This window comes from Melospiza melodia, chromosome 2, assembly GCF_035770615.1.
Source record: "Melospiza melodia melodia isolate bMelMel2 chromosome 2, bMelMel2.pri, whole genome shotgun sequence".
NCBI classification, from domain to species: domain Eukaryota; kingdom Metazoa; phylum Chordata; class Aves; order Passeriformes; family Passerellidae; genus Melospiza; species Melospiza melodia.
The window spans coordinates 70106720-70133451 of record NC_086195.1 but is presented as its reverse complement, the minus strand read 5'-3'; the positions used below and the strand labels follow the sequence as shown (position 1 = coordinate 70133451).

At 38.6% G+C, this 26732-nt stretch overlaps 1 protein-coding gene across 23 annotated transcripts in view; it reads right to left on the bottom strand.

Moving 5' to 3' along the window:
* DLG2 (discs large MAGUK scaffold protein 2) overlaps positions 1-26732 on the bottom strand; it is a 984895-nt gene that overhangs the window by 39508 nt on the left and 918655 nt on the right. For all 23 annotated transcript variants that reach the window (XM_063148780.1, XM_063148803.1, XM_063148779.1 and 20 more), the window contains 2 exons: positions 12614-12790; positions 3388-3463 (listed from right to left, as the gene is read on the bottom strand). In XM_063148780.1, the coding sequence (XP_063004850.1) occupies positions 3388-3463; positions 12614-12790 (253 nt within the window). The remainder of the gene's footprint in view (positions 1-3387; positions 3464-12613; positions 12791-26732) is intronic.

Sequence of the window (26732 nt, the reverse complement as noted above, 5' to 3'; positions counted from 1 at the left end):
GATAGAAGCTTCAACACAATTAGAAGCATATTCTTTGCTTGGTGTAATGACACTGTTTATAACTGGTTTTGTATTCTTTTCCTTACTACGTAGATGTTACCATCTCTAACTGATCTGATATCTTTAAAAGTGTTAACAGGCCCTGGATCCTGGTGATGTCCCTGAGCTTGAACAAATAAATTTCTCTGGGTCAGAATAAACAGAATATGACAGAAAGGTAGCCCTATTGGGTTAAGCCAGAGATCCAGTTAGCCAAGTAGCTGTTTGGCACTTTTTGTCCCATAACAGATGTTTAAAAGGAAAAGTAGAAGTAATATGATCCTTTCCATTTTATAACATCTCTTCTTGAAATCAACAATTAATATATTCTGAGTTACATGATAAAAGTTTTAAAGTTGTCATTAATTTTGCTACTTGCTAAGCTATCTAGTTCTTTTTCAATTTACTTTTTTTTTATGCAATATCCTGTAATAATGAGCATGGGAATTTAATTATGCATTGCATGCAAAGGTACTACCCATGGCCTTATTTAAACTTGAGACCAGAAGGTTTCCCTAGAGCTTCCTAATTTTAATTCACATTCCCTGTTTCTGTATCCATCCTGATTTTGTAGACTTTAATTTCACAAGGCGTGGATTGGAGGAGTCCAATGAAAAAAATAAGTCATATAAATATTCTAACTCACATTTTTAAGAAGTGTTGAATTAATTTTATAGATGAAGTAACATACAAGTTTGGCCTGAAAAAGAGGAACTTTGGGCCTTTAGAAAGATTATCCTTTAGCTCTTCCTACAAACAGGTTTGTCAACTATATTGCTGAGCATTCTTAAGAACCTTTTTAGTGAGACACAAGGAGCTGATCAACTACAAATGTCACCCTATCTCTAACACTTTCTTTGCATCTAATCTCCAGATATGGGATTGAAAATGAGGTACAAGGAGATAAAAATGCATTAGACTTCATAAACTCATAGAATAACTAGGCAGTTTCTGCTTCAAAATCATAGTTATATCAAAGACATTTTGGCATTATCTCACAGGAAACCTTTGCTGTGGGTTATTAGCTCTTGAACATTGCTTCTACAATGGAAGGGTTAGTGAGATGATTCAGGTAAAACAGAAGTAAGGTACACCTTTACCTGTCCAAAACCCCCGAGGATTCTCTGTATTCAGTTAAGGGGGTTTTTTGTTTGCTTTCTTTTTTTAAAAATTATTTCTTAAATGCTTCTATGCACATCTCATGGACAAATTTAGAAATATTCCATGAAAAGATTTCTCCCAGTTTCATCTTTAGAGTAAACTAAGACATTTACACTTGCCCCCACAGTCATGAATGTATGAGCCAAAGAAGCCACAGACCCACAAAAGCTCATTCCTATTGGAATTTTAGCTTGATTTTGAAATAAAATAATTTTCCTAGGCCTACTGCAGCCCCGTTTACCTGGGCTAAATTTCTTCCAAAGTTGGAAAAAAAAAAAGTAAAAATGTAAAGTGGGGACTCTTAGACATTTTACAGCACTTCATTTTGGACACTGAAAGACAAAATGGAAATACTGACACCTTCAATCCACATACATATGTGTGTGCTTACTTGAATATCTCATTTCATCTGGAAGGTTTGGTCCCAAAAGGCTACAGTGGTCTTACCCTATAATTACACAATTTCCTAAACACTGAATCAAACACTGATGTTGAGTGGCTGGAAGATTAATGTTACACTAATGACAAAAATGGAAAAACAATTTGGGGAATCAAGAGTAATTAAATTCTTGACAGAATCACTTGAAAAGGGATCATTAGTTTTATGAATGAATTATTCCCCTGCAGTTTTGTTTATATATGAGAAATAGACATTTAAGAAGTGATTTCTTCTTATTGGCAATATAAAACTTATTATCTCTCAAAATAAGTGGCAACATTAATACATAGGGTTGCAGAGAGTGGTCATTTCAAACTATAAAATGAAATTTTGACTTCTAAAGAAATGGTGTGAGATGAATCAGTCTTTTCTTAGTGCATTTTATTATGTATTTTTTACTGAGTTATCTGCAAGTGCAAGTAATGTACAGTTCCATGTGCCTCCTAAGTCTGGAAAACTTGTTTCAGTCACTATTCAACAATATTTCAGTCAATATTCAAGCAATAATTTTGCATTTGCATTGAATTCAGGAATTGTTCTGTAGAGCAGTAACAGGGAAGTATTTTCAAGTGTGAAATACTATTCTGCTGGCATGTAGAGACTTAGGAATCCCTGTGCTAGGAACTCTGTGTCCATGGGAAGAGGAATTTCTTACCCTGCTAATCTGTCTGAAAAGACAGAATAAGGGAATTTTTAGTGTTCCCATTATGGAGGGAACCTGAAGGAAGAAAAGATTAAGAATGAGAATTTCAAACTAGGCAGAAGATCACATGAACAGCAGGTCTGGAAGGGACCTGCTGAACCACTTGGTCATTTCCCATGCTACCACCTACCTATGGTCATGTTCACTCATCACACAGTTTTGGCCCTGCTCTGTTTTCTGCAGCCAAGCAGGACTTTTCCCTCATGGCTGCTGAATCTGTGTCTCCTCGTTTGCTCACAGAAGCCTTCAGTTGTAAATTCCAAACATGCCAACTGGACGGGTTTCAAAAATAAATCCCTGCAAATGTCAAGTATTCACTAGTGCTACAACTGCAAGCTACACTTCAGCAGAAAAATATACCTCAACAGCCAGGGCTGTGGGCATTTCTGCTGCTGTGATGCTTGCCAGCCAGATGGCACCAGACGGGATAGTAGGCATCAGGCTAAGGAGATTGCTGACCTGGGCACAATAAAGCAGCTCTGTGAAGCGGCAGCAGCACCAGCCCTGTTCTGTCCAGGCAGCGCTGCTGGAACAGAACCTGCACATTTTGTGTTGTTTGGCCATGGTGTCTGGTGTGAAACACACCTGTGTTCAATGTCTGTCACAACTGTCAATGCAGAACACCCCAAACCTAGTTTTTTCTATCCATGACTCCTTAACTTACAACCTTTGGTTTGTGATTTAACAGCCTTTGAAGCCAGGGAATTTACACTTCTGGTCCTATTTCATTAAACTGCTATCCATCTGCATTCATTTTTAAAGTCTTTTCTTCTCTATCCATCATTTAAATAAAATCACAGCTGTCATGAAATGCTCTTTATTTTCTTAGTATCTTCCCCTTAGGAGGCACTGTCATTCAGTATTATTATAAAAAGAATATTTAATTATTCCAAAGACTATATCATAGTAATCTCTGATCTACATTTCACTATACTGCAGGTTTTGGCTGCAACAACCTAAATATTCCTTATGTTGGTAAAATTTTTTCTACTCTGGATAAAACAATTGTAAAGTGCAATTTCAAAAGGTTTCAGTATCTACATACCCCTTTTGCATCAATTACACCGGGTTTCGCGTTGAATTTCACCGTCTTCAAACGTGCACGCTCCTTTCTTTCAACTCTGGGGAAAAGAAAACACAAATGAAACACACACATTGATTTTAGCAGCATTTTGCATGAAATATTTCAACCTGCTCTCCCGAGACCATTGGCACCTTACTACACCTAAAGTAAACATTTAAAGTGAATTTCATGCACTGAAAAGGAGAGGTCACTTCCTCAGCCAGGCAGCAGTTTTCTGGCAAATGCAGAACTGGGTCTGAGGAGCCTTGGCTGCCCTACACCAGCAGAACAGCAATGCCTCTCCACAGACATGGGAGTCTGGGAAAAGCATGCTGGGGACAGATTTACTCTCTCTGATTTAAGCTGTTCAAAAATCAGGCAACATTTAGAGTTCTATGGTCAGAGGAATGAAACGAGGACATGTCCTTACTCACCTTGATTAATATGGACATTACTGTAAAAGTGATGTTACCTACCTTTGCAAAATCATCTACAGAATCTATCATTGACTGGCTCAAGTAAAAAATCTGATCATCTACCTGAAAGTGAAACACTAACCCTATTTGTTACGGCTGGGGATTGCTCTAGGAAATCTCCATCTAATCCTGCAAAGCTAACTTATCAGAACACATGCCTGCAAATCCCTTGCTTTCTAAGCCTGGGTACTAGGAATTCATAATTTCTGATAGTTATTTTCCAAAATACAAACTCTAGAGTTTTGATAGAATGATAATTAGCAGAACATGTTTCCTTCTGTCTGAGTAGGCTTATATATGCCCTCCTGAAACACAGTGAATGTTGGTTACTATAGCTACAGTTTAAATTTAGATTAAATGCATTTCTCTGTAAGTGTGGAATATTCACATGGAAACAGCTCAAGTGCATCTTTCAAACTAAATCTATGTTATTAAAAACACATGAACAGTTCAGACTTGAGCTAGCAGATGAAGTCCCTTGGTGGTACTGCTAAGAAATGAAGACTCAAGGCTGTGTAATTGCCTAAATAGGACTGAGGCTGTGTAATTGCCTAAATAGGATGGATGCCTTCTGAGGAAATAATTAGCACAAATGAACACAATATTCTACTTATTAATCTATATTAAAATTTAAACTCATTCCAGCCCTGCCTAACTTCCTAAAACATCCGCTTTTAACTTAATTTCTTATTCACTGCATAAAAAAATTTAGAAATTAATCCTGAAGAGTGTATCTTAATTATGAAGTTTGTCATAACTGCTTTAGCAGTTGTGGAGGCATCGCTGCTTTCTCGAGGTGTAGCAGACAGATGAGGAGCAGCAGAAACATTCTGCATTGCTCTGAGAAGTATTTAAGCAATGCCATTAAGTGCCATTAGTCCTTCAGGCAAATACAACAACAGTGTTCATATATGCTCAGCATGCCTACTGAATGTTCCAAACATTTCATCCTCTGGCACTGTAGTAAGGGTGGCACACAATGTTGCCTCCCATTACCATTTGCGTGACACCTTCCACAATAAAACTGTTCTCAGTTACTTATAATTTAGCTGAAATGTAAAATTACAAGCTGAAATGTTCTGTGTCTCAGGCTGACTACATTACTGTTGCTCCCTGAACTGCCAGTGAAATGGGTCAGCTGTTAGAAAAAGGCAAGGACAAAGTAAATGGGTTTGCCCAATTTATAACATAAAGTTCTTCAGCTCAGGTGCTCTATTGCCTTTATGTCTTTGGTCTGGAATTTCCATTGTGGCAGTGGGTTGCGCAGGTGATAGGAATTTACCTCTCTTTTTCCTGAAGGAATGAACCTAAATTTCTGAAAAGCTTTAGTTTTACATGCTCTGGAGAACTCCTGGAATTTAGCTTTGGTTCTCCAAGGATTAAGTCTTTGTTGAAATGGTCAGGGTGCAGATTTCAGTGAACTAAGATGTTAGAATTTCTCATCTGAGCTACTGGGACATTTTTGCCATAGACAGAGCTAAAAAGGGAACTAAACTGGTGAAGATAACAAAGTTTTTAATCTGTGTTCTTTTAGATTTGTTGATCTAGCTCTTAGAAAAGGCACTTGTTAAAGGAACACTAATTCAAACATTTTTACCACTTTTTTGCAGGCTTGTAGTTTTTATATTTAAGGAAAAATAAACTTGACTGTCTTCTTTTTCCCAAGAAGAAAGGAGTTTAAGTCCAAGTCCAAAGAGCTATTTGCAGCAGCTGATGCTGTCAATGTCCAAACAGCATATGGGTGCAAATTCCTCACATTGGTTTAGTTGACAGCAGCTGACCATCATTTGAACATTTTGATCCATCAGCTAAAGAAACTGCTTTTAAGAAAGGAATGTTTCACTTAACACAGTAACCAGTTTTCTATAATCACTGCAGGACAAAGCAGGATTATGGGGAGTTGTACAAAAACATAAAGTGAAGGACTCCTATCTCCCAGATTTGCAGAGCCCAGACTTGCAACTCTGACTTGCCTGATGTACACATTGCTGCCATGACCCTTTCTAATTATGTATTTGCCTAAAGAGTTATATCTAAGCGATAAGGAAGCATGGCTATGCTTTCCAGAACAACTTAATGGCCCAGTCCCATTTTCAAAAGTGCCTGAGGGGTCACTGAAACTCAAAGAGGTTTCAAGAAATGTTCAAAGAAACCTACATCCAACATGCAAACATGACTGGAGCTGGAAAGCTCTGAGTTCTGTGTGGAGACAGTATCACCCTAACACAACTTATGGGGATTTCACCTCCATTTTCCCACCCACTCTCCAAGTATAGCTGAGTACAGAAACACTGGTGTGTACAGGGAATTACCTCAGATCATGTGAGATCTGGGACAGTTGGAGTATATCTATATACTCACTTTCTCTTAAAAACATTCCTGGTGGTAGATACCTCTTGGCCCTTTTTATTTCAGAAATGGTCACAATTCTTGTCATGTAAAAATAGAGAAGTGGAGCAGTGCATTGGAAATATACTTCAACCTTCTGTGTTCCCTCACTAGTAAGCTCAGGATTTGAGTTCTTTAGGACACTGTTCTCTTCTTCCTCTTCTGAGGAACTTATTAATCTTACTAATGGGATGCAACACTCACTACACTGCAATGTCTATCTGCTTTGGTGTTTCTGGGCACACGTAGCTGTTGAAAAAGGGCTTGTGGGATTTTTCAAAATGAAACTTTCAATTCTTCATGAATGCTATAAACAAGAAAAAAATAAGTATAACTCAACAAGACATGAACTGTGATCACACACTGCTGCACCACTGGGAGTTTTGTCAGTGCCCTCCTAAAAGCACTAATCAGTCTTCACAGTGGTGAGGTAGAATATCAAGTGAGAAATGCTTTAATCTTCAATAACAGCATTCATGGTTACGTAGAACACAGATGCAAATTGCAAACTTGTTGCTACAATGAAATAAAATGGCGACAGTAGCCTAATTTCTATATATTTGGCACTGAGGTGTTTTGCAGGATGAAAGTTGTTTCCAAATCCAGCATGAGTACTGTAGTGAGGAGAGTTAGGAAATACAAGAAAGCAATGTAAACTGGAAACTTGAAAAACTTTGCTATGTCGCTTGTCTTGCTTCACCATTTCCAGGTCACCTGCACTATATTTGTTTTGCCTGCCTATGAAGTGAAAATATGTATGCACTATATATAATTCAAATATGTGGCCTCAGTTCATAGCTTTTTATTGCTTCCATCCTCTGCAAGATGTGAGATCTGAGCTTACCAAGAGATCCCCATTCTCAAAATTTTTTTTGGAGCTTTCCTGAAGTGGCATTTTTGCACCAAACATGCATTTTTCAGCAGAAGAGAATGTGCTCTGGATCAGCTCTCCAACTGCAGTAGCTTGCTTATAGAAAAGAGCTCAGCACCTGCTCAATATTTATGAAGTGGAGACCTAATGGCACTAGGAAGTGACTTCTCATGAAATTGTAGCACAGCCTTGTTCTGTTTAAAAGCTAACAGTTCTTTCCCAACAGCACACAAGTTTCACATCATTGCAAGAGCACAGGAAGAAGTTTATAATTACACATACATACAAATTTTATTCCATATTAAATTTTTCCAATTAGATTACTGAGTATAGACAGACAAATATTTTAGACAAAGCTTAGCTGATGTTAAAAAGTTTTATCATCTAAGGATTCAAATGTTAAGCGCTGTTTAGAAAAGTAGATGATTTATAGGAAACCATTAAAAATAAAAATCATTTGAGTGGATAAACATGCCCTTCTGCCAAGCTGAGCAGAACAACAAATTTAAGTTGGCTTTTCACCCACAGGGACTTCTGTGCTGGGAAAACCTCTTGTTCCTTGTCCTTAAATGTTTGTGAAACACTGAGTTTTATGTACTTTTCCCCCCACTTTGCCCTGAAAGAAGAGCATGGCTACATGTACTTGTGGGGAGAATGTTGTCTATGTGAGAACACAAGTATGGGGCTGGTATTATTACATCTGGTAATAACAGAGATACAAGTTGCATAACATTTGGCAGTCAGAGGCACTTAAACTACCTGAAAATGGGTATCTTAGAATGATGTCCAGTCTGACAGCAGTTTTGTGACTGCACATCTGAAGGACAACAGAAAGATTAGTGTAATTATTTCAGGGTTTTAAGGCCAAATCCTCACTGGTTGCAGAGGGAGCAGTAGTAAAAGTGGTGAGAATTTATGCTCAACCATTCTGGGGCAATCTGTGTGAAATCTCAGGCTGCATTGCAGACCTACGGACTTGAGTCAGGCAGATATACACACACACCACAGAAAATACTGAGGCTTGACATTCATGAGGTGGGAGGTTGCTGTTGCGGAGGGCTTGCAATGTAGGAGCTTGTCCCTGTGCAGAGACTCAGCAAGGAAAAAGGGAAAAGAACTGGAGGTGTAAAATCAATGCTACAGCAAATTAAAATCTATTTACTATTGAATTAGTGCATCTGTCTAGAAACGAAATACACTCTTATTTATGCATGTTGGTTTAATGCATTTTTAAAATTCCCTTTAAGTAATGTGAGTGTTTCTATATGGAGGGAATCTTGGACATGGGCTGCTCAGCTTGCTGCTGCTCTTTTATAGGAAGCTGATTTATTTTTTTTTAAATGGATAATAGGAAGGGCAATGAGGCAAATAAAAATTCTCACGATAAAAGCAGAGATTATGCGGAAACTCTAATTTAAATCAATTCAATCAATCTATCCAAATGTGAAAAAAAAGTGTAGTAAATCTAGTTCTAAATTAGTGTAAATCTAATTCTGTCAGTCATTCTAGTATAAATAGCAATTTTTGATGATAAAGGAGCACTTCACACATGTACCAATAGTGCCCAGGCAATACTGCAGGCTGCCTGAGACATTGGTACAGGGCTGGTGGTTATGTCCCCTCACCTTGGGGACCCTGCCTGATATAATTGTGCTGTCACCTTAAACATAGCTTGGATAAATCTTTTGGGCAGAAGTGGAACCAAGAGAAATTTGGCCTGAAATGTTGATTAATTAATACTATATAATAACTATTTGGTGATGGTTAAACCACAAGTGAAGTGGTTTGCAGCCTCTCGTGCTGAAGTCCTGTGCTTCTGAACACCAACATGATGCAGTACCACACCAACTGTATGTCATTGCATTTGGTTTCTACCCAACTAGCTATGCAGACCTGTGGTGGAGAACAGCTATAGTCAGACAATAAATACACACCGACAAATGAACAAAATGTTGTTTTCAGGCGTAGAAATGGTTGCAATTCTATTTAAGAACCGCAGGATACTTAGAATTTAATTTTCTTTAATCTGCACAGAGGTCATTGGCTCACTGCTCCATGAAACTTGGTCCTTGCATGTATCAGTGGAGAAACTTGGGGCCTCCCTCACTTCTTTGGGCTGCTTCTTTCAGTAACACCCCTCCAGCTGCATTATTGCCCTCCAAAACTCTCTCTTAAAGCCTGACTTGGCAATTTAACCATAAATAAGGCAACAAGTCCACATGTTGGCAGAAGCACTGAAATCTAATGACAAAAAAGCTTTCAAACTCTATCAAATCACTAAGAGGTAATGTATCAAACAACCTGGAGAGACTAATGAGTGGCAGCTCCCCTGTAATTCTAAATTATGAATTTTTTTGCTGGTATAGCACATAAGTCATAGAGGAGAAAAAGAGTAAGGAGTCTTGATTAATCACTCCCAATTGCTCTAATTAGCTCAAGCTGAAATGTCATTGTATGATGGGCTCTACTGTAAAATATAAAAGACCTAAACACATAGAAAGCAATTACAGCAATTACCATTACACAGCATCTCAAAGAATAAATATGTCTGTTTACATACATATCTATTTGTACACACACACACATATATATAGATATATAGATATATAGATATATATAAAGTTGAAGTGGTCACTGGTTTTCAGAGATATTCCATAATGATTTCACTTATGGGAAATGCAGGAATCGTATCTTAGTTGTTGCTGGACAGAAGTCAAGGGAAGTAGGGCAGAAGTAAAGCAGATAGCTAAAAGACTCAGCCTGGATCTGTATAGCCTCTCACTGACCAAAAGTGCAAAAAATAAAGTTACAGTACCATAGGATACCATTCCACAAACAGAAAAAGGAATCTAAACAAAAGAAAACCCTTCCCAGCATAACCCCCTGAAGCACCCAAGACACACACACACACACAAAAAAAAAAACCAGAAATGAATTGGGGATTGAAAACTATAGGACAAATATTAAATTCTTCAATTTATAACATCATGGCCACTTTTGCTTGCAGGACAAGGCAAACAACACCTACAGATGTTCTTATTTTCCTTCCTTCCTTTTTCTCTATCACAATGTTTTACTACTATATATAACATATGCTGCATTACATACAAAGCATCGCTTATAGAAATAATCCCATATAAACTATAGGAGACATGGCATGCTGGAGCCAACAGCTTAAATGAGGATTTCCATGCTGTAGCTGCCTATATTTGGTCAAATGAATTCCAGGAGTACTCTGTTTTAGATTAATCCTCTTACAGTCAATAACCCACACCTGCAGAGGAAATTGAACTCTGAATTAGCACAATCTGGTGACTGTGATTAGCTTTACTCTCTGTAACTCAGCCCTGTGTGCACTGATTGCTCATCCTGCCCTTGGGTGGTGTAAATGACTGCAGAAGGTGCTGGCAAGAGCACATCAGTCTCAGGCACTGAGGAATCATCCAGAACCCACAGAAAGGAAACACTCCTCACTTTTCAGTGCATTGGAAAAAAATACTGTACAACCGAAACCTTTTATGAAATAACAGCAACCTCCTCCCACTCCAGCTCAGGTGTATCATTACATTCATGCAGACAGAAAATCAGATGCCATTGATTTTTCCAGGCCACTCAGCTTCACTAGTGAAGAATAAGGATGACAAGTGGAGAGCATGGTAACTGTACCTGAATCTTTTAAAATTCAAGACTCTTATTTTTAGGTTTTAATCAACTATTTTCATACAGTCTTTTTTTTTTTCCTTTTTAAAATTTATTCTGTTTTCTCCCAGTGTTTCCTAAGCCACATCTTATTCCAAGGCTCTCTGATATATTTGACCTTGACTAGAGGACCTCTATCTTTTGTCCTTGAAAACACCACTGCGTGGGTAACCCAATAAGCTTTAGGCACACACCACCTTTCTACTTTACGGGATATTCAATTCCACATCTTAATTAGCTTTGTCCTTTTTTCCTCTGCAGTTGTTTTAATATGTATGACAGCTTTTTGCACCTTTTCATAGTAGGCGCCACACAGGAGTGAGCTCTGTGCACTTACTTACCACTGCATTAAATAAACTCTTCTCTCTTCCCATGTACAATCCAATCATGTAATTACAGCAGTATTTACTGTAGCAATGAATAGCAGGCAAGTATTCTTTTTTCAATATCTAGAGACTAAGTCTGGTTGATGGGCACATTTTCCATCTTGAAACTTATAACCTAACCTTACAACCTAGCCTTTTATTTCTGTCTATTACACAACACCAAAATGGCTCTTAGCTGATAAACCAGGTGTGGATGCTATTCAAACATGATCATTAGAGAAATTAATGTTTTTTCAGGGCTCATGTCAACAAGGTATTTGATGGCCTTTTAGTTTACTTTTACATGATTTAGAACAGTGACTACCATGAGCTCTATTAGTACCTTGGCCAATTGTCTTGAAACAGCAGCAGATGCTCAAGGGAGCACCAAGCATCCCATTTCCCCTCTATAAAAAAATGGTCATGATCATTTTTACACTAGTGCTAAAGCTGAAATAGCTGGGAATAGAAAGTTTACATTCAGTATGACGGCATTGCTGCAAAAGAGAAATGTAATATGTTTTGACGGATTTAATTTTCCTCCTACCCTTTCAGTTCTTGACCTTTTTATAGCAACTATCAACAGAGCCAGGAGGTAATACTGCTTTGTGTGCTAGTTCTGATAATATCAGAGACTTGTGGCCAATTTTACAAAAGCACCTAGGCAGAATAAACAATACAAACAATGAGGGAGATTCAAATATCTGGTCTCTCTCAGACAGGCACAACGAATCCATCATAGACAGAAAAGATTCAGATTTAGCTTGGAGAGCAGATGAATGTGCCTTCATTTACATTATATGAAAAGTTTACTGTGATATTGCTTATCCATCAGTTTCCAGGGAGGCAGAGATTAAATTAACAGACTTTGAAGCCAAAGATGACCATTATATAATTTAGCACCATATTTCACATCACACAGGCTGAGAAGTTTAATGCTTTACCCTCTAAAAAGAAAGACATACAGTCTTGACTTGAAAATGTCAAGCCATTCATTACATCCTTCAGCAGTTTGATGCAATGGCTAATCACCCTGACATTAAAACATGTGCTCCACTTCAAATTCAGAGCGAATTCTCAGACTTGGGTTCTGGTTATTCCTTTTTTTTGGCTAAAGCTCTTTAGTAGATGGTGATCTCTCCTTCTTCTCTCCTTCTTTTCCCCTTTCTTTATGAAGCTACTAGTAATTGAGTCACCTTCTGAGTTTCTTTTCAGCACAGTTATAAAGAGCCTGAATGCTTTAAATCTCACAGCAAAAACTGTCTTCCCAATTTTGAAATACCTGTGGGATTTTCCTTTACTGCATCCAGTTTTTCAGTAGATTGATGTACCCCATCTTTGCAAAAAAAAAAAAAAAAAAAAAATTGAGATAATGGCCAAGGAGGTAAGAAGGAGGAGGCAGCACTCACCTCCTCTTGCTGGGTATAACTCCCATCTCCTCACTGTCCCCCTCCAGAGTGACCCTCCTCGCCTGCCACCATTCATCATCGGAGGCGTTGATGACGTGAAGGATGTCTCCATACTTGAAACTCAGTCCTTGGCTTGGGAGGCCACTGTCTTTGCTCTTGTCATAGTCAAACATGGCTCTGTGAAAGCAAACAAAGATATGAAGGCAGGTTATTATATCAGTCTGGGTACATTTACTTCTGAGCAATTAATCATATCTTATGTCACAGGTAACCTTTTCCAAGGGGAAAGGTCCTACTCAGGGAAAAACTCTTTCCACTGTCAAGTTAGTCTTTACAAAAGCCTTTTTTGTTTTCTTTTTCCTGTAAGAGAAAGTGAATGGTAAAATCTGATCCCAGTTTCAGCCTATGCTTTCCAGTCCTATGCCTGGCACCTGCACCAGGGTAGACGTATCCCTCTTTCTGAGAGTAAGACCCTGCACATGAATCCCAGCAAGTGCAGGTCACTCACTGGACTTACCTAGATAAAAATCCAGATCTTGGTTTTGTACACAAAAAATTACTTGAGAATATTTTTCACATGTAAAATATTGTTTAAAGATCATACCTGTAAAGAACTGATGTTTATTTCCTATAGGGAAAATAATATGATCATAATCCTGGCTGCAGAAGTGTTACATCAGTTAAATTCCAAGAAGTGTCTAATAATTCCTACTCTTTCATTGTCAGAAAGAAAGCCATGGCAATCTTTTCACTGGTAAACACTTTTGTGAGAAGGATTTGATGTAATTAATTGCTGTGCATTTTAGTGTAATTGCAAAGAATGATTGTAGCAGTTTTATGGATAGATATAAACCCTTTTTAAAAGCTACTTTTCATAAGGTGGAGAACTTTAAAATAAGTTATCAAAATTGTGACTATGCAACCAAAATAATTTAAAGCTCTCATATGCACCAACTGTGCATGGCAAATCTGGTTCAGGAGGAGGGAGAATGCTACTTGAAATATGTCTTCTTTTAAAGAGTTTAAAGTCATGTACTAACATCTTCAGAAATGCCCAGATAATTCCCTTTGAGGATGAAGACTGCTGCATTTTACATAATCCATAAGCTTACTTATGCTTGTTCCTTTTTTGGTAAATGTTCTTGGAATGCAAGTACCCTTTGGAAAAATTTAATGGCTTAGCAGTGGAAAAGTTATTTTAAAAACCTGACTATATCTTATTAAATATTTACATTCATAAAGGACTCTTACTGGTACTAGGTCATCTGCTGCTTCTCAAGTACAGCCTCCTGTGAGGACATCTGATGAAGAAGCTCATAAATCCAGAAGCAGCTAAGTGTCATTAGACACCTATCCTTAACCAAGTGATCACCTTAACCAGATCCCTGGAATTGGCAGTGCATATACAAACAGGCACACAACACATCATCCTGTGGGCATTGCCCTTGGCAGCAGGCAGTGGTCAGAGTTTTACCAACATACTGAATAGTCTTAAAAATTCACGGATTAATTGTGCACCTTGCCATGGAAGTGGTTCAACAGCTCAAAACCCCTAACCAGACAGTTGGCCATGCTGGATACTGGGCAGACATCATACAATCCCGATTCCAGGCATAATTAAGTGACTCAAAACAAGGGAAAATATCTTCTGTTACAGGGAATAAGCAAGACTCTCACATCCCGGATGCAAAACATTCCCTGATGCCAAACTGGAAATGCTCCATATTCAGCAAGTTCTAAAATGAAGGTTGTGTTTCAAAAGTTAAGAAGTAGAAAGTAGGACAATATTCTTTGTCCTTGAACAGACATTTGCACCTCAGAGCCCACATATTGACTTAAAATGAGTCTGTCATCGTGCTGGCTGATGTTAATGATGAATGCAGATGGCAATGTTTGCCTCTGACTTGCTTTGATTGGAGTAATCATGTGCATTGCTAATTAAAATGAGATTACAGATCTCAGACAAGAGACTTTTTGAGCACACTTTTCATTGAATGAAAGATTTTGTGGCTGATGCTCTACAGATGTTGATTACTCCATTAGCAAATGAAAATTACATGAGAGCTGACTTCAGTGATCTCTCCTAAACATTTCAAATTAAGAGCCAGGTCTTAGTAACAGTTGTATTTGAGCTTACACCTTTGATAACATTTCTGGCTCTGTAAAACATACTTCTGCTGGTTGGCTGTTGGCCCAGCTATAAAGTATGTGGAGATCTTTACTCCAGGCATTGTTGACTACTTTGGGCTATAGAGAGACCTGGGCACACTCATCCCCACCACCTCAGGCTAAGAGGGCACTTTGGGTTGCAAAATCTAGTCCCTTTAAGAGACTGACATGCCATTTCTAACTTTCTACCTGATGAACACCACACAGTTCTGCACTATTTTGGCTTGGTTTTGAAGATGTATATAAAAATAACACCTCTGCATCTGTTGAGTGTCAACTGAAGTGACACAAAATGAATGCAGCCAGACCTCTTGTTTGGTAAAGGAACTGGGCAGAAGAGACAGAAAAAGATGCCTTTTTTTCTTTGCCCTTTCATGTTTTTAGACAATGACATCCAAGTCTTACAGGATACCATCTGCAAGCACTGAAACTTTCATCAGAGCCAAGGTGAGCTCTCAGCAAAGTCTAGTTGTTTTGTGCAAGCTTCTTCACCAGGATAACACATTAAGGGGTATGTTAGACACCTTAGATAGGTTCTGTCATGCCAGGGAGAATATCAGAAGAAAAGTTAAAAAGTAGCAGCACCTTTGCTGAATATTATGAGTTGAGAGGAAGATATAAGGAACACAGTCCAACAAGAAACCCACACTTGCACAGAGCACCTAGCAGCCCTCTCTGAGAGATGAGCACCATCATTTCAGCTAGAGGAGGATCAGCACCATCAGGACCAGACAAGTACTCTTCCAAAATGAGATGTTTAATAGAAACAGGGTTATTCAAGTCATCCAGAGGGTCTAAACCAAGAAGACATGTCACAGTGCCTCTCTCTCTCTCTGCGATGAATTAGAGATGTCTCCCCAAAATACAAGCACAATATTGCAGATAGTGGAGGGGCTGCTCAGCAGAGCTAGTGAGCTTTCTGAACTTGCTAATATGACAACACGCTTTCATCTGTCTGAGGCTGCTTATTCATGGGTTGTTTGGGCAGTTCTTCACTGTACTGAGCTTTAAATAATTTTTAGCATCTTTTACTGCAGTATTAAAGAATAATAATCTCAATAACCTTACAACATTTTAATGACATTTATCTAACAGTCTTGAACACTAACAGCTCATTTTTTTCTTCACAACTTATAAAAGTGCATCCTAAAGCACTGTTCTTTCAGGTGTTTTATATGCTCAGTTAGCTGCTTGCATCCACTGTTAAGCTTTCTTTGCATCCTATAGGACAAAACCAAGAGTTTTCTCTGTGTCAGTAAAGCTTTTTTTCCAAGTCAGCTGACTTGGTCTACTTTTGAAATGGGCTAGTCAATATTTTATAACAAAGGAAATTCAGTTTGAATTATTTAACTTCCACTTCAGAGCTGTCACCAATATTGTGATCACACCAGAATCAGAAAATTCCTGTTCAGTATCTTCTAGACAGTGCATTTCACAAACAGGACCCTGGGTTACACAAGATAGAGAATGCATTTTGAAGTTACAAATACACTAAACCCAGTCACTACTATGAGATGTGGCTAAAATACTGGAACAGGTAACAGAGCTTGCTACTAACCAATTTAACAGATGTGATGAAATAATGATTTTGTCAGCTTAGTTCCCTTATAACAAAAACAGCAACAGGAACTGGTGTGAATATCAAAAGCATCAGGTATATGCACCAAAGTTTCATGAACACCTAAGTTTTTTTTCTCAGTTCTCAGTTCTTGCCTTAGTTTAAGGAAAACTGTTTAATATCTTGAAAGTGAAAAGTGTCATTCAAATGCCAAGTACTGCCATGAAAGGCAGTAAGAATATGTGAGGCTTGCTCCCTGATGTTATTCCAGACTTCAGAAGTGATCATTACACTAGACTAATCCCAGCAGCAAGTTGGACAGAACCTAACAGGTTTTATTTTTGTGCTTGGGTGCTTCTTAATCAATTTTAGGCAGCCACATCACCGTAAAACATGAGACAAGCATTTCACAACAGCATTGAAATTATTTGTTGTTTGAAAAAAAATTGTTTGAAATTAAAATACTGACTTCCCCAAGCTGTAATATACTGTGTAACATGCAGTGAGGTGTCTACATGGCATGAAGGCGACTAAAACTGGAGTATCTTTTTTTTCTTCCACTTAGCATAAATACTTCATTATTTGAGGCGTTTTCGAAAGCTAAGCTACCTTGTGCAGTAAATTTCTATTCCTAAAGACACCTACTTTTGAAGCTATAGGAATAAGTATTTGACAAAGAAAATACATTAGCTGTAACAAAACAGGAAATAAATTCCTAGTGCAATCCCATATATGACAACTTATTGACATCCACCATGTTATATTGTCACCAGCAGTTGTAACGTGAAAAAATAGGGTACAAGATCACACTAAGTGATCTTGCTAATCCCTTAGCAAAAAAGGGAATTTAACAGAGAACTTCTTAGCTTCCTCAGCTAATGCTGTAAACACCACTGTTAGTAGTCTTCATAATCTTCCTGACAAAGCAAGGGATATACCTGCATTTACAACACAGGAATATATTTTACTGAATGCTTCTATATGTTCAGTGCAAAACCCCAAAATCTTCCACCCCTGCATCAATGGCCAATAATTTTGTACAGTTCAGGTGGCAGCTTTATTTGCATCTCTGAAATTACTTTCTTCTTCTGGCACAGATGGGAGTTTGCACATAAATTTACAGACTGCTCTTTGCTATTCACTTGATTATGAAACGACAACAACATTCAGCAAGAGAGATTTTCAGCTGCTGTAAATAGTCCTACCTCTCCTGTGATCTGCCAGCATATCTGCATATGCACTACTAAAGGATATTTCTCTCTTTGAACAGAGATTCTTGGACATCAGGTTTTACAGCATCATCCTAAGGGAGATAGATGTTATTCTCCTCACTCACCTCATCTATCCTACCCCCTGCCCTATTCTTTTTTTACAGATGGGGAAATCCAGTGCAGAGAGGTTTAATCATTTGCCTTGTTTTAGACAGCAACTCAGCATCATAGTCAGAATCAGACCCCAAGCTTCATAGCTGTCTTTTCTGCACTCAGTAATAAATGCATTTCCACCCACTTGCAGGCTCAGCTTGAAGAAAAAAATTAGAAGAAGATGAAAGAAACGCTAATGTAATTCATTGCTATAGCTACAACAGTGAGCACAGCGGCTCTCTGATCAAAGCAGCCATTGCAAGGCAATTAAGATGCTATTAAAAGGGTTAAACTTTCACATACTGGCTAACCAATAAAGACTTTCAGCTTCTCCTCCCTGCTCTGTTATAATCTGGAGAAGCTGAACTGGTAAATCCTATGTGTAGAGCATACAAAAAAAGTTTCTCCCTCCTTGGGAGGTTTGGGAAGCTCTGAGATGCTGCTTGCTGAGACTGGAGGCTACTGCAAGAGCCCCTGTGCAAAAGATAATTGTCATACATTGTCACCTCTGCTGAGAGGGTGGACTGTTGGGAAGAACAGCTTTTATTAGGAGTATATTACAATAACGTAGTTTTAACAAAATATGTCTGAATGTTTGACCTGTCACTCATAGATACCATGATTCCTGCTTTTTCCTTTTCTTTGCCTTATTTTTCTTTTACTTTTTTACTTTCATTCCCCTCCCCCTGCCTTTATTTTATTTCTCGCTTTCTTTTTTTTTTTTCCCCTATCTTAATGATGTTGTGACTCTTTATGAAGCCCATCCCCTCAGCCTTGTCAGGCTGAGAGGGACAGTACTGGCAGTTTGGGTTACCAAAATCAGTCATGACAGTGCAGCAGTACAACACGGTTGCCAGGTTCCCTTTGGAATTTAGCACTGATCAGGGCCCATTCCCAGCAACAGTTTGGATACACATAAGGTGGGCAGGAGCTGTGTCCAGCTGGGGACCCCCAGCAAAAGGATGTAGACCTGATGGAGTGAGTCCAGAGGAGGTCACAAAGATAATCAGACATCTGGGGCACTTCTGCTATGAACACAGGCTGAGAGAATTGTGGTTGCTCAGCCTGGAGAAGGCTCCAAGGAGACTATTATAATCTTCCACCACCTTGGAGACTACAAGTAAGGTGGAGAGGGACTTATAACAAGCGCATGTAGAAACAGGATAAGGAGAAATGCCTTTAAATTAGTGAGAGGGTAGGTTTAGGCCCAGAGCCATGGGGCACACTCCCAGTCAACGTGCAGTTCAGGGTGTTAGCATAGTTGCTCCTAAGGCACCTCCACTGCAGCAAATCCCATTGCACATTTGCATCCAAGCCTTTTCCACTTGCTATCATATTACTTTACTTCATTCAACATTTCCTCCATTCAGTCCAAGTAATTCCTTACTCTTTTCCTCCTAGTAGGAACTTGGCAGAGAGTTATGTCATGGATCTCAATGAAAAAGAGGATTGGAGACAGCAGCAGTTAGTTCCAGAAAAATTTCACGAAGATGAGGGATATATTTTCTTTATGATGTTTATCAGGAAAGAGGACTGCCATTTGTCCTTGGGGAATACTCTGCTCATTTTGGAGATCCAAGCATGATGCTTAATGTCAGCTCTTATCAGCCAATCTCTATGTTGCCGACAGGCTTTTTTTCAGTTTTTAGCAAGTGCTCATATTCTGTGCAGGAAATGGGTTCTGCAAAATTTGTACAGAAAAATGTAAGTCAACATTTTCAGAATGTAGATGTTGCACTTTCCTGGTCTTGCTACGCAACAGCATACACGTTCTGTGTTAGAGGCAAAATATCTCACAGCGAGCAAGGACTGACACTTCAGTCTTTCAGTTGTGGACATGGACAGAAATAATATTACTCCCAGGTCTGCCTGGCTTTAACCCCTCCCAGCAGGATTTGTAAGGTGGCTTGAGAAAGTGAAATTCCTTCATGCTTTCTCTTGTGCCTGCACAAAGGGAATTCCTTTCAAGGAAGGTACTTTTTGTTTCTTTGGCATTTTTCAGGGCATAAAAGACCCAAATAGAATTCCCCCTTCTGCTTGCAAACATCTGAAACCAAGCTGGAAGCATATGCTTACCTTACCATAATTTACTCTGACTAGGAAAATCTGGCAGCCAGTTTCATCTGTGGTAAGCAGAAGCTTTTAAATACGTCTGCACTGGACTCAGTGTAGTCCAGATCCTCAGCTTTGAGGTTTGCTTTAAAATGGGGAGATCACCTTGGGTCTGAACAGATTAAATTTAGCCTTAGGCATTTTGATAAACTCCAGAGGAGATCTGTAGTTGATTCTAGAAGGCTTCTTCAGGACTCCTGAGTTTATGGTTGAAATTTCACAATAAACCCCAAACTTGTACATGAGACGCAGATTTCACAGCAAACTCAAAACATATGCCAGGTTTGTACTTAGCTGTTTCTTCTAAAGAAATTAGATGATTTTTGACTGACCTTGACCTGGCCTGTGCATTATGCACCAAAATGATATGAAATCTGTTTTATTATTTGGTTTGATTTTTTTTCTCTCCATACAGACTAAGTGAAGCTGCTGCTTGACTGCAACTCTGGTTTCTCTCTGAGGCATCAAGTGCAGTTTCTCAACACTGATTTTTGTGTTGTGACATTTAAGATTATCCATATCCAGAAAGGAAATGTGGCTGGATGTCAAATCAGGGATACTCTAAACTACCAGGTAATTCCCCTGAAACTGCAACCTGTGGGGATTGCAGGGATTGAGCCAGAAAGTCATTCTCTCTCATAGTAACTTATTTGCTGTCCAAGAATATTAATTTAGGGATTTTTTTCCCCAGGAAAAAGAAAGTAAAATATAACAAAATATAATAAAACATAAAATAAAATCAGGTATTTCTTTCAAAGACAATGAAACTGAAAGGGAAAATTATGACTCTGTTAGCACAGCCTGTAGCTACCCCCATACCTCCCTGCACCCAAATGTGTCGTCCTACCGCTAGAGAACACACTGCAAGAAAGCACTGGATTTAGATATTTTTTACTAATTGGTCTGCAGTAGTTCTAACTATTGCAAGAGAACTTGAAGATCTGCTTTGGGTAGTTGGGTTTTTTAGGTTGTTTTCTCAGATACCCTCTAGCTTGCATTTGCTTTCTCTTAGACCTAATCATGACCTGAGTCTGTTGGCAGCTTTTAAAATTCCATTGTGGCCAGGCTGCCCACATAATTAATTGTGCTTCCACTGATTTATAATCAGAAGGAAATTTTCAGCACACAAAGAGAACCCCACTGGTAACATAATTATTATTACCAGTCAGATTTATGATGGTTTCTTTTGTTTTTTCTTTTTAGAAGAGGATATTAGACATCTGCAGAAGTTAAGCAAGGCAAAGCCTTCCTATGAAAAAATGATCCACATTTATGATTTGTACAATTTGAACATAATGATGATAGAAAGACTTGTAAGAGATGGACTAAGCACAATGCCTCTACTACTAGAAAACATCCCATCAGCCACAATTCAGACAATTTTGTCAGCAAAATGGATTATTTTTTTTTCTTTTCTCCTGATAAATCAATATTGGAGCCTTGTCAATCTGAATATTCTGACTTACTTCTGTTTTAAGAAGTGAGGAACTCTACAGACTTTTTGATCATGGAGGTGATTGTAACATAATGAATCACAATAATTTGTTAATATCATAATAAATCTGTTTATACTCCAGCCTTTAGAAACTGCTATTGGAAAAAATGATTGTTCTCTAGCTGTGAAAAAGTGCAGACAAGCAAAACTCAAAGAAAGTATTAATGAGATAGAACATTGGGTGCTCTGAGGAGAGAGGGCATTATGGAAAGAAAAGTCAAGATATTTGTTTGCAACAGCTCTTTCTCACAAATGGTTTCTGCTTGGCCTTCATGCTGTCCTTTGACAGTGAAAGAGACACAATTTGGATTTTCATTGTTATTGTGTTGACTGAGTAGGTTCTGCTGAGATAATGAGAAACCCCATTCAAACAGGAGCTATACTGTAGAAAACCACTGAAAATTATTATGGAAATTAATTATCCTGCCTAATGTGGAGAAATGTACTAAATCCATAAACTCTGCTGAATGCAGCTGTTTGAAAAATCATGAAAACCTTTTGTGTCCAGGTCAAAACTTGAGGAACTCATTACGAGTTTACTCAATCAGCAGGAGGAGGTTGCCTGTAGAATGAGTCCTTTCTTTGGGTTTTAGCATAGTCTTCAATTGGAAGCAACATAATTAATTTCTGGGTTTAACTTTGTCTCTTTGAAGGATGACTTTTGAAGAAGAGTAATTTTGTAACAGTCCAAATGCAATTGAAATCTAAAGATGAAATTTTATGGTACAAAGGTCAGATGTGTCTACATAACTTCTGCTTCATAAGGCCAAACATGAAATCTCTAAAGATGTCAGATTTTAAGGTGGAACTCTAGAAAAATCAATGCCACAGGCCTGAGGTGAACTCAACTGAAATTGTTTAAACTATAACAGAAGTAACAGAGAAAGTTTGCCTGGAAGAGCAGCAACTATGAGATGTTTTATTTGGTCGACCAATTCTATTTGGTCAGCCAGTGGATTCCTTGAACTCCTGTCTGTCAACACTTACCACAAAGAGATGTACCCTGTGAAGTTTTATTCTGTGATTGGGTAGAATGTTTTCTAGTAGGTGATATTTTCTATAAATCTCCATCTTCTTGAGTCAAATGAATAATTTAACATCAGTTTTCACTAGTGTATGCTCTTCACAGAAAAAAAAGCTTGAAAATAAGATGCCAGAATATTCAAAAGCAGAAACAAACAAACAAAAATTAAAAATTAAAATAATGGTCTTTGGTGTCACCTCATCAGTGTCAAAACAATGTGACTGTTACTTCTTCTTAATTATTAGATTTGTTGGTCTCACTGTGCGTCTGGTCGTCAATTTTCTTTAGAAATGTACTCTGACTATAAAAGTGCTAATTGACCACCATTACCCAAAACATTTAACACCAGCAATATTGATTTTAACATTTTTGAAATAGAGCTGCAAGAGGGTGACACTAAAATTCTTATCTTCTCTCTGTGAAACAAAAAATTAGGTTTGTTTTCCCACAACTCCCTGCACACTGCACTGAGCTCCCTGCAATTCCTCATTCACTCCATTGCATTATCCACACGCTCCTCCCTGGGAGCTCAGGCTCACATGTGCTCAAAAGCAGGATTAAAGGTAACTTCAGAAGTTCCTGCATCCCATTTTTAAAGGTAAATTAAGCACATCTGATACAGGCTTTTGTAGACTTTCAATGAAGATTAGACTTTGATTTGCTAAGTCACTCTGAAAACATTACCCTAAGCAGCTTTAAGATTGACAGAATTTGCCTTAAGTTGCCCTGAGGCTGACAAGATGAAGGTCTGGTGCAGTAACAGAAGTGCTTTGGTTGCTTGCTCCTGGATGGTGCTGGGAGCTAGGAGAAACCAGGAACAAGGATAAGTTCCTGCTGCCATGAATGAAGCTCAGAGTTTTGATGGGGTTGTCTATACTGACACTGACACTCCTCATTCTGCGTCCCGTTCTCGGCTGTTTTTGATGGCCTGGAAAGGCTCGGGATGGCCTTGGACAGCCCGTGCTCCAAAGGACGAAAAGAGTCTTCAGGGTTTTTTCTCGGTCTTCAGTGTTTATTAGTTTTTATCTACAAGATTTTCTCTCGGCCCGACAGTGGTCTGCACAGCACGCCAGCCATGAGCACACTGTGAGCCCTCGGGGCGGTCACTTATCTTTATACCCAAAACTACGTATAAGATATTTACCTATTTTCCCCAATACCTTTCACCCTTATTGACAAGTGCACTTTTAGTAAGAACCAATCCCAAAGTGCCACCACCACCACAGAAGATGGAGGCCAAGAAGAAGAAGAAGAAGGACAGGACACGCCCATCTTGTCCTCCATCTTGTATCTCTAGACCCCCTGTACTGAAATTCTAAAACCTGTGTTTCACACTATAATTAACCTATCCCTTCACCATTTATCCCAGTGTGATCCTCCCATCCTCATACAGGTGACGTCTCCTGTGCAGGATCAAAGTCCAGCCACCAGACACTTCTGGCAACATTCCAGGACCTCTGAGTCCCCCAAGGGTGGTCTCGGTGACTCTGCACATCAGGACTGCTGTGCTGAGATCCCACAATTCTGTATGTAATTCCTGACTTAAGCAACTAAAGGACCTCTCCTTTTATTATCTTCATTTGAATTGAGTCTTGTGGTAATAAAAGGCCTAAAACCAAGTCTTCCAGGAAAACCAGATTGTTCTCCCCCCCCTGCCCCAACCATTACAAATTTCTATCGATACTGGCTTAAGTTTACCTGGATTTTAAGACATTCCTCTGTCCTACAGAAAAAAAAAAAAAAAAAAACAAACCAAAAAAAAAGAACAACCAAGAACCCTTCCTTCCACTCAGCAATTTAATTTCCATGGGAAATATTCATTAAAAGCTATGTTTAAAAGCTTAAGTTTAGGCAAAGTGAAGCTTGCCATCTTTGAGTAAGGCTCCTAAGCCAAATTTTGTTTAGCATTTGAGTAATCTGACCAATTTCAAACAGATTACATGTACTTAGACCTAACTATGCCATGACACACTCTATGTACTAGAAAATAATTCACAGGTGCAGTTGCTTTTCTAATACTCCTCCTAGGATAATAATTTCTATGAATTTGTTTTAAGGAAATTAACCGCACATTTCAGGATGTAAAACTCAGTTTGGAACATCATAAACCACTACCATTTCCTAAGCCTGAGTCAAATGAATGTGTCAAGCTGGTTAATGTTAGATATGGGTGTGCAGGAAACACAAGACTGAAGCAAAAATGGTAAAAAATCCCAGTTTATGTCTCTGACAGCTATAAATGAACAGTAACTCCTTCACTGGCTTATAGGTTATGCTGGCATCTTTCCTCTCTATTTTACAGACATTGAATAGTGCCCCTACAAAAAGGTTTTGTAGCTGGGAAAGTTGTAGAAGAGATGAGTTTATAAGCATGCCTTCGTGTGTCATGAGCTGATCCAAAGATTTCCTCAATATTATTGTGCTTTCTGGCCCTGCTGAGGTATTGGATGAGGCTTCCTAGAGAGCTGGTCAATGTCAGTGTTTAAGAAACAATGCCATCAAAAACATACTTTAATTTGTGTTCAGCCCTGAACTGTTCAGGCTTTTGGACTAGATGATCCCTTCAGGTCCTTTCCAACTAAAATATTATCTTTCATTCCATTCCACTTCAGTGGAAGAAAAGCCTCCAAAAGAAAAACAAACCTTGTCCTTAACAAGGAAGATGCATGAGGTCAAGTCTTGTTTCCACTGTAAGAGGCAGGAGCAAATCCCATACTCCCAAAAGAGAAAACAAACAATAACTTTTCTGAAAAAAACCAGTCCTTGGTAAAACCATGTAGGAATAAGGGACTGCATTGGACCATGTTCACATTTGCATTATTTGGGGATCAGTTCCTCACCCATGGAGCTGCTCTGAACACGTGGGAGAGGACAGAATCTCACCAGGGGGATGGTGAGCCTTGGTGCAGGCAGCACAGAGGTTCTGAAATTCTGGGAGATACTAGCAACTCACCTGGACAAGGTCCTGAGCAATTTGAAGCCATTTTGAAGCTGACCATGTTTTGAGAGGGGCGCTGGACTTGCAACATCAGAATGATCTCCTTCAAACTAAATTACCTACCTATTATATCTATAGAAGGACTGAAGTATAAAATACAGTCAGACATAGGAGTTTGGACCATATTTATCACTTTGGGAATATCAAGAATTTTTAATATATATTCTGCATAAAATTATACTTTGGTGTCTGAGAGCACTTTCTGTAGTGGATAAGAATACTTCACTTTGCTTAAGAGTGCCTTGATGAAGGTGACTGAGGATGGCACAGAGATGCTCAAGCTGTGTACAATTTCAGGTGATCTTCAGAATCACTCACCAACACTGCAAAAATCTTGAATCACTTGAAGGTGGTTTGGGAACTCCAGTGTGCTGAGTGGCTGAGCCATCCTTGGGCAGAGTAGGCATTCCTGGTATAGACATGGAATTACAGTAGAGATGGCTTTCTTTTTTTTTTTTTTTTTTGTATTTTGGGAAGACAAATTAGGTGCAATGCAGATATTCTTAGAGATATCTGAACTCCCTGGAGAGTAATGGAGAGAGATAAGTACCTACAGGAAAGGAATAATTCTAAGCATTTACATTAGATCAGAAAAATGGCTGATATAGATGGTGTGAATAGTTCTCTGCTTTGGTGTCCAGTTTCCTAATGGTAAAATAAGAATACACAAAGAGGGTATTGTGAAGTGCTCAGAAAATGAGGTAAAGTGGCTATATTGATTGCTGTGATGGGTAAATTGAACACAAAGAGTGAAATGTTTTTGATTTCAATAGAAGCATCAATTGAAGCTACACATTTTGTCAGAAAAGCCTGAAGTATAAATTACACTGTCATTTAGCATTTGCTTATACAAAACCTATGCCATTTAAATGAATTGAGTCTTACAGAGTGACAGAATAGGGACCGAAAATAAGTTTGTTTTTTTTTTAATTATTATTCTGACATGCCAGGGAGTTGTGGAAAAACAAACAAGCAAGAAAGCGAACAAACAAATGTCTGTGACTGAAGAGATGTTTTTCTTTCACTTGATGTGTACAAGACTGAAATATCCATCAACAAGTTTTTTGCCTGGACCAATTCTTAGAATTTTTAGCATTTTGTAACCTCATTTACAAGTTGTAGGAACTTCCTTTTTACTTCACTTTTTCACTTCTAACATGGAAACAGCAATGCAATTTAGTGCGTGATTTATTCAGGGGCTGAGCGAGGTTGCTGTCTTTGGACGAGGTTGTGGTGAACAGCGGGGAGAGGATCAGACCATATGTGCCCTGTTCCCTATAAGCTCCCTAAACATCTGCTGTTAACCAGCACCACAGAAAGGACACTTGTCACAGGAAGGACACACAGCTAGATGCACCTTTCTTATGAACCAGGGTAGTTGCAAGAGAAAATTGATGTT